The 7975-nt window shown below is 53.7% G+C and overlaps 1 protein-coding gene and 6 non-coding genes across 7 annotated transcripts; 5 read left to right on the top strand and 2 right to left on the bottom strand.

Annotated features, from left to right (window-relative positions):
- Window positions 1–144: 144 nt before the first annotated feature.
- LOC141961555 (U5 spliceosomal RNA) lies at window positions 145–259 on the bottom strand. The gene has a single exon (XR_012633787.1). It is a non-coding gene; the product is annotated as a U5 spliceosomal RNA (small nuclear RNA).
- A 1815-nt stretch (window positions 260–2074) lies between these two features.
- LOC141961565 (U5 spliceosomal RNA) lies at window positions 2075–2189 on the bottom strand. Its single transcript, XR_012633797.1, has one exon. It is a non-coding gene; the product is annotated as a U5 spliceosomal RNA (small nuclear RNA).
- A 587-nt stretch (window positions 2190–2776) lies between these two features.
- Window positions 2777–7740, top strand: RPS8 (ribosomal protein S8). The gene is made up of 6 exons (XM_074908151.1): window positions 2777–2834; window positions 3632–3738; window positions 4099–4198; window positions 5592–5767; window positions 6722–6851; window positions 7575–7740. The coding sequence occupies exons 1-6, from the start codon at window positions 2831–2833 to the stop codon at window positions 7682–7684; spliced, it is 627 nt and encodes a 208-aa protein (XP_074764252.1). The 5' UTR covers window positions 2777–2830; the 3' UTR covers window positions 7685–7740.
- Window positions 3481–3565, top strand: LOC141961549 (small nucleolar RNA SNORD55/SNORD39). Its single transcript, XR_012633781.1, has one exon. It is a non-coding gene; the product is annotated as a small nucleolar RNA SNORD55/SNORD39 (small nucleolar RNA).
- On the top strand, window positions 3907–4010 carry LOC141961552 (small nucleolar RNA SNORD46). Its single transcript, XR_012633784.1, has one exon. It is a non-coding gene; the product is annotated as a small nucleolar RNA SNORD46 (small nucleolar RNA).
- Window positions 6025–6097, top strand: LOC141961550 (small nucleolar RNA SNORD38). The gene has a single exon (XR_012633782.1). It is a non-coding gene; the product is annotated as a small nucleolar RNA SNORD38 (small nucleolar RNA).
- Window positions 7303–7370, top strand: LOC141961551 (small nucleolar RNA SNORD38). Its single transcript, XR_012633783.1, has one exon. It is a non-coding gene; the product is annotated as a small nucleolar RNA SNORD38 (small nucleolar RNA).
- Window positions 7741–7975: the final 235 nt, after the last annotated feature.

Raw genomic sequence — 7975 nt, 5'->3', positions numbered from 1 at the left:
CCCGCCGCCACCAGGCCCGGGGCGGAGCACGGGAACGCCGTACAGTCGCTGCAGTGGCGGGGAAGAAAGCAACAGGCTGCTCCAGCGGAAAGAGGATCATCCTGGTAATAACAGCTTGTTCTACTTTTAACCAGAGAAAGGGATAGCTCCACCGGAGTGGAGCCTCAAAAAATTCATCGACACTCGTGCTTGTTCCTCTCCACGGAAATCTTTAGTAAAAGGCGAAAGATTTATACGATATGAAGAGAAACCGGAGTATGACCGCCGCTCCCCCCGCGACACACCGCCCGCCTGCCCCACGACACACAACTCACGGCGACACACCACCCGCTCCCGCCGCCGCCGCCCCCGCCCCGCCCCGCCCCGTCCCGTCCCGTTCCGACCCACCGCACGGGCCGCGACACCCCAACAGCTCGGACCGGCGGCGGCGGCCGCCACCGGCGGGGCCGGGACACGGCCGCGGTGCACCCTGGGTATGCAAATCAGCCCGCTGCTAATGACACCGCTGCTAATGAGGCGGCCGGGCCGCGGGGGGGCCCGGCAGCGCGGCGGCACCGGCCCGGGGCCGCTCCCGCATCCCCCGGCCCGGGCAGCGCTTGTGGCTCCCGTCGGGGCTCAAGCCCAGGCGGCCCCTGAGCGCCGCGCGCTCGCTCCCCCCCCGCGGCAGGAGCGGGGAAGAACGGGAAGAGGAAGAGACTCGATACAAGTAGGGTAATAATTACAGCGAAATAATAGTAACTCTGGAAAATTGTAACGAAAAGGGAGAGAAAGTTACGGAGGAAAATAAAACCCGAGAGAGACAAGCGATGCGCCTCATCGCCCTCTACAACTCCCTGGGAGGAGGCTGCAGAGCGCTGGGGATGAGCCTCTTTAACCGAGGAACAAGCGACAGGGCAAGAGGGAACGGCCTCAAGTTGTGCCAGGGAAGGGTTTGATACAGAGAAACCATTACTTGTTTTGAGACTTATTTGCTTAGCAACTTATTTACTTACTTATAGCAAGTTATAGTATTCCTTATAGTATTTTGAATATTGCTAAGCTTGCCCAGACTGTTCTGTGGAATGCTACCGAGGACTACTGTGTTCATAAAACAAAGCAGTTCCGTGTGAAAATCTACCGAGAACTATAACGTTCAGCAAACTATTATGGTCTTGTCCTTGGGGAACAGGTGTGCTCTACTAGTTGGGAGTCTTGGTAATGAGTAAAGATAGCCATATACGGATGGTAGGAGTTCTATTGGTTCTCTTAGATAAGATAAAGCGGCTGAAAAGCACTCTTGTTACTCGAGAAATTGGCCAAGAGAATCTGCGCGTGCTCCGCGGAAAAAACAAGGTGAGAATCTCGCCTAGGAGCCTTCCTCCCAAACACCGCCGAAGACGACCACCAGGAGGCAATGCGCAGGTGCAAAGAGAACATAAACTGTTGACATCAGCCTTTCGAACTAACCCAGCCTTACTCACGCATATGTATGTTTGTGTTATGTAATGCAATTAATGTGTATATCCACACTCTGTGAGGTTTTGGTAAAACGTGCGGTGGGTGTGCAAAGCTTTGTGGAGAGATCCCCTTGCACCCCGGCGCCGGAGTGAACGTACCTGCTTTATAACTCTATTCGAGTTGTATTTTTTCTGCAAATCAGTTTAGACTGGATATTAGGCAGCATTTCTTTCCAGAAGGGGTTGTTGGGCGTTGGAATGGGCTGCCCAGGGAGGTGGTGGAGTCCCCATCCCTGGAGGGGCTTAAGAGTCGTGTCGACAGCGCTGGGGGATCTGGTGTAGCTGAGAACTGTCGGTGTTGACGATCCTGTGAAAGCACTCGCCCACCGGCCGGCGCCCAACCCCGCCCCACGGCCCCCGCCAGCCCCGCCGGCTCGTGCCGCCGAGCGCAACGTCCCTGGGCACGGGAACCCCCGGAGGCAATCGGCCCGGCCTGGCCGGCCCCAAGCCGCGCCCCGGGGATCTGAGTTCGGGCCCGCGCTCCCAGCAGGAACCGAACACGGCTGCGGAGCCGCCGGCGCCGACTGTCCCCTGCTTTACTACTGGGGACCTCGCTCTGTCTTTGACCAGGAAAGGGCAGCTCCACCGAAATGGAGCCTCAAAAAATTCCTCGACACTCGTGCTTGTTCCTCTCCACGGAAATCTTTAGTAAAAGGCGAAAGATTTATACGATCTGAAGAGAAACCGGAGTATGACGGTCAGTTCCCCGCGCAAGCTCCCAACCCCCCGGCGTCGCTCTGCAGCACACGGCGACCTCCGCCGCCCCTCCGACACCCGCCCTTCCTCGACCCCCACGTTGTCCCGACCCGTTTCGCCGGCCTGGCTCCCGCGCTCGGACCCTCCGGCCCCGCGGGAGCGGCGGAATCTGCCCCCAGGACGGCGCCGCTGCCGCGCGATGCACCCTGGGTATGCAAATAAGAAACGCTGGTGATGAGCCGTATGCTAATGAGGGCGCCCCCGTCACGGCCGCACGCCGGCGGGGGCGGGGCGCGGGGGCCGATCCGCCGCTCCGCCGCCGGATGCCGGGCCCTGCCCGGCGGCGTCGGTGAGGTGACCGGCGGGGCAGGAAGGACGGACCTGCGAGAGGCAGCGCCCACAGCGCTCCCCTCCCTCCCGGGCTGGAGCCCGGGCCCGCTGCTGTCCCGGCACACGCTGAGGTTCGGCCCCGGGAGTACCCGCCGTCACCCACCGCCTCCCCTCAGGGCCGCCGCGTCGCTAGGCAACGGCACGCGCACGGCGCTGGCGGCGCGGTGACGTCACTGCCTCGCGAGAGCTCGCCCCGCCAAACCGCCTAGTGAGGCCCCGCCCACTCCTCTTTGCGCCAGTGCCGCGCCATGGGTGAGTGGGGCTGCCGGGCCCGGCCGCCATCCGCCGCCATCCGCCGCCGGCCGCTCGCCGCGCCGCCGCCGCCCCTCACCGGGTGACGGCGGCGGGTGCCGCCTGCCTGCACCGCCCGTCAGTGCGGGCGGCCATGACGGCGCTGGGCTGCTGACCGGGGGGAGGGTGCCCAGGCCCAACATGGCGGCGGGCGAGGGCTGAGAGATGGGGGGGCGGGATGCAGACGGCCTGGCCTCATGTTGGAGGCCCCGAGCGCTGGGCTGGCTCTCGGTGGCGGCAGGGCCGTAGTGCTCGGGGGGCTACAGAGGCAGCTTTTCCCACTACGATTCCTGCCGACGAGGTGGGACGGCTTTCGCAGGAGCCCCAGCAAGAGGGGGGGGGTGGGTGGCCTTGTACGTAGCAGGTTGTCGGGGGGTCGTAGGGGAAGCAGGAGATGGGGTGTCCAGAATGCTGGGTAGGAGAAGGGGGTCTGTGTTGGGGTGTCTGTCGAGGGCCCAGCAGCCTGACAGACCTAGAGGACAATGTAGGGTGTCTCCCGTGGGGTGCCCAGCATGCCAGGTGAGATGGGAGGCCGCCTCCCGGGCTTACAACCCTCGACCGGGTGGAGGGACTCAGTGTGTGGTACAGCCCTGCTGGAGGGAGGGTCTGAGTCTCAATGATGAAGCTTCTCTGACTGCTGCATAAGGCTGAGTGCACTGTGCGGATACCAACCTTGGAGAGCTGAGGACTCGGAACTGTGCCATGCCATGGCCAGGTGGGCTCTGTGCTGTCCTCTGACCAGGCTGCTCTCTGCTCAGGTATCTCCAGGGACAACTGGCATAAGCGTCGCAAGACTGGGGGCAAAAGGAAGCCCTACCACAAGAAGAGGAAGTATGAGTTGGGGCGACCTCCTGCCAATACGAAGGTGGGTGATTTGGGGAAGGTGTAAGTCGTGTTGGGTTGCTGGTCATGTGCTTTTAGAGGTTTAAACATGTGCTGTGTTCTGTGAGCAGTTAAATCTCTGTCGCTGCTGCTTTGAAAGGTATTTCTTTCTGTCTGCAGAAAGCAGTGATACATTTCTGAAATAAGAGGCAATTGGAATGATGAAATTTTTACCTTAGGTAGATGCAACAGACCATTTTGGTCACTCACTGTATCTGCCGATGCTGGGGTTTGTCATAGTTACACTGACCACATTGCCTTTGAGCTTAGGAGTTGGCTGGGCTCCTGCCTGAGCTGTGCAGCGTTCCAGCACCAACAACATGGTGTTTGTTTCTGACCGTAGATTGGCCCACGCCGAATTCATACAGTGAGAGTTCGTGGTGGAAATAAGAAATACCGTGCCCTTCGGTTGGATGTCGGCAACTTCTCCTGGGGATCGGAATGTAAGTACATTGTACACCTGATGTGTTGGAAGGGAAAAGTCTGTTAGAGCCGTGCTGATCCGTGGTACTGCTGCAGAGTGGAGGGATGATGGTGGACTTATAGTCTGGGCTGGAGCACTGTAGAGCTCGCAGTACTGGGTCTGAAGCAGCGTGCACAGTGATGAGAACTTTGACCTTATGTGGCCTTAGGAGACTTGGATGTCTGCTAAGTTCACAGTGATTGGAGTGTCATAGTTACACTGAGTGACATGCTTGTGTTACCTTTTTACTGAGGGGAGGGGAACTACAGAGAGACAAAAAACCTAAATGTGGGTAGTTCTTCATAAATTTTATTGGTGAACACTTCCTAGAACTTAGATGATCCTGTACAACAGAGAAAGGTATTGAGGATTTTTCTGAGCAGGCGTGCCCCTAGGACTGTCACATAATTTGCATGTGCAGTTTACTTCATACTCTTGGGTTTGCTAAGCAAAAGTGGGAAGCACAGAAGCAAGAGAGGAGTCTCTTGTATTTTTCCTGAGCAAGGTTATGGTTTTCTTTAAATAGCAAATTGAAAACCGTATAACTTAAGCCTGGGCCTGGTCAGTGTTACTCAGTATGATGGTAAAACCAGCAGTAAGAAAGGTGGTAGTTCAGTGACCAGAATGGTGAGGGCAAAAGAATGTGCTTTCTCCTCAGACATCACAGAGCATTGTCCATGCTGTGCAAAGTGCCGTTATTCATAGGCAGTATTGCAGAAGCAAAGGGACTGAGCATACCTTGCAGAACAAAGGTGAGATACGTGAGTGAAGAGGAGAAAACCCATCTCATGCCTGGCCTTTGTGTACATGGAAGGCTGTGTTTCCAGGGTGGGCAACTGCTAAAGAGTAAAATGTAGTAGCCAAGACTGAATGTTTCAGGTGGGTCTTGAAGGGTGGAAATACCAGCTTCCCCTTTCAGTTTACTCATAAACACTTGTCCTATAAAATGTTTTCTAGTATGTGTTGCAGAGCAGTCCCGTTTAACACAGCTTAATCCAGTAGTTCTAGGAAGTATGTAGGGGTTTGAGCCCTGTGTGCAGTGGTAGTTGGCATCTGCTGGGGCATCTTACAATCTAGAAATTTATTTTTTAGCATTGTCTTATTTGAGAGGAGTTCCAGCAAGACTGGAACCCCAGTTTTTCATCTGGCATGAATCAGTTTCCAGGTGTAGGTTTCTGTCCTAGCAACAGAAGTGGGACTGATGAAAAATAGATGCATCTCTTAGTTAAATTTAATTTGGTGTCAGGGAAGCTGGAGGTCATTTGATGGGGTGATGAGTGTGAGGTGGCTTGAGGGTATGTGTGAGATGCTGTGGACTGTATTCTCAGTTGTCTGATCCCTGTAGGTTTGAATTCATACTCTTCTTTTGAAAGGCTGCACTCGCAAAACCAGAATCATCGATGTCGTCTACAATGCTTCCAACAATGAACTAGTGCGGACAAAGACCCTGGTGAAGAATTGCATCGTTCTCATCGACAGCACCCCGTACCGGCAGTGGTACGAAGCCCACTATGCCTTGCCCCTCGGACGCAAGAAGGGCGCCAAACTGGTATGTCTGGGATTGTCGTTGTCATACTGACTCCTTGCAGAGCAGAGCCTGCCCTGCTAGAGGCAGTTAGCCATCGTGAGCAGACAGTGCCTGCCAGGACAGGGTTGGGTGCCCGTCAGCGATAGCGTTACCTGGGCTCCGTTCCCATCAGCTCCCAGCATAAGTCTCTCTCTGTTAATGGAGCGTTCAGTACCACCGAGCTCTCTGAGGCATTGCACCTGCTTGTGCACAAGGACCTGCCTGTCAATTTCTTTGGTCTTCTAATGATGATACCCTTGTCCAGTTCTGCTGCTGAAGGGAGAGCGATGACATTTTATGATGCTGAGGAAGACTTCGCAGGTTGGGTCCTTGTGTTGTAGAATGATTGCTTTTGATGAGAAGCTTGGATTGCTAACTAAACTTCAGCTTGCTTTGAAGTGTTTTTGAAGTGTCTTTATCCAGACCTCTATTTCCTCCAAACCCAGACTGCTAGAAGGAATTTAAACCCCCACGCATAGCACTCAACTTAAGGTTGTCTCCTTGCATTAAAAACACAGCACTTACAGCTGAGCACTGTGCACAGGGAGAACTTGTAATCTGTTGGCCAGGACTTGCACCACACCCAAGTGCTTTAATGTGTGGAGAGGGAAAGAGTATTCACTTTTTTTGGAGGGGGATTAATTCATCAAGGAAACCTTTGCAGTTTCATTTGTCTAAGAGCACCCTTCCTTAGGGCCCTGGGCTTTGTTGTCAGCAGTAACTTAGTTTGCAGCATTGCATTCCTTGGCCTCAAAAGTGAAACACAGCACCTGGTTCTGGGAGGTTGAAGTATTTGTACCCCTGGAAGGTATGACTTGGGAAACATAGTGCTGCACTGAGAATACAAGAGTTTCTTTCATATTAGCAGGGACCACCTGCTCTAGTGGAAGGTGGCCATATGCTTAACCTTGTCTTCGTTTACGGCCTTGTTTATAGACTCCTGAAGAGGAGGAAATCTTGAACAAGAAGCGTTCAAAGAAGATCCAGAAAAAGTATGATGAGCGAAAGAAGAATGCCAAGATAGCAAGTATTCTTGAAGAGCAATTCCAGCAAGGAAAGCTACTTGGTGAGTCCCTGGCAGCACTAATGTGGGTGAGGATAAGGGAGTCAGGGCACAAACAGGGTGCCAGAGCAGATCTTATTCTTGGTCTTAGGATCACTTAAAGTTCTACTTGCTGTGGTAAAGCCAACTGCAGGGTGAAAGCTGTGGGGTGTTCTCCATATCTGCAGGGGTATCTTCTGGGTTTAAATGTAACTTGTTCGTTCATCTTCTCTGGGAATACCCTACTTGTGGCAGGATGGGGAAATTGTTTCTGGAGCTTGAATTGCTATGTGTCCCAGCCAGGCTCCTAGAGTTGATTATTCCTGGTTGGCCCTTGAGAAAAATAACGGGGCTCAGGACTTGCAAAATGAGCAAAGATCCATGGGCTGCAGTTTGTCAGAAAAATGTCCTACAAGCATGTAACAGCTTTTGACTGGTTTGGAGTTCTGGTGAATAGTTCAGTGTTCTGAAGTCTTCTGGTGATGAGACCTTTGTCCAGTTCTGCTACTGAACTTGAATGATGACACTGGAGATCTGAAGAGAACTTCATTAGGGATTCGGTCCAGAGAACAGGTTCAAAAGCAAGATACCTTAGGGGGAGGTACTGAAGCCAGCACATAAACTGGTGTATCTGTTACTTGCTCGTCTGTGCTTCTGCAGGGAGACTGCTTGCAGTGTTTCTTTCAGTTGGTGTCTATGCTGGGGTGGTGAATTACTCAACTTTAACTGGATGCCTTCTCCTTGCAGCCTGCATTGCCTCCAGACCTGGACAGTGTGGCCGAGCCGATGGCTATGTATTGGAAGGCAAGGAATTAGAGTTCTACTTGAGGAAAATCAAGGCCAGAAAAGGCAAATGAATAAAAACTATTCTGCTGAGAGAACGAATAAAACCAAGAGTCTACTACAGTAAAAAGGGTTGTGTGCTCATTTGTGTGTGCAGAGTGGAGGGGGTTTGCATAGGTCCTCCTGCCAGTAAAGTGTGAAGGAAGAAGGATCTCCTGGAATCCCTGAGCGCTTTTGTGTCTCCAGGCAAGCTCTGACTCCGCATGGTCTTGGCTAAAACACCTCCCTGGGTTCTAGGACACTGACTTAATGGACCAAGTGGGTGTGGAAAAGAGTTGTCAGACTTTGCTGAAGTGGTGAATTTT

The sequence above is a fragment of the Athene noctua genome, chromosome 5 (assembly GCF_965140245.1).
Source record: "Athene noctua chromosome 5, bAthNoc1.hap1.1, whole genome shotgun sequence".
Taxonomy (NCBI): Eukaryota; Metazoa; Chordata; class Aves; order Strigiformes; family Strigidae; genus Athene; species Athene noctua.
The sequence above is the reverse complement of the archived record's forward strand: the minus strand, read 5'-3'. Positions and strand labels throughout refer to the sequence as shown.

What these genes read in the sequence shown, in the direction of transcription:
- RPS8 (XM_074908151.1), top strand. An exon ending in CTTCTCCTGGGGATCGGAAT is followed by an intron (nt 4,199 to 5,591) that starts GTAAGTACATTG and finishes TTCTTTTGAAAG; the next exon opens with GCTGCACTCGCAAAACCAGA. An exon ending in GCAAGAAGGGCGCCAAACTG is followed by an intron (nt 5,768 to 6,721) that starts GTATGTCTGGGA and finishes CCTTGTTTATAG; the next exon opens with ACTCCTGAAGAGGAGGAAAT.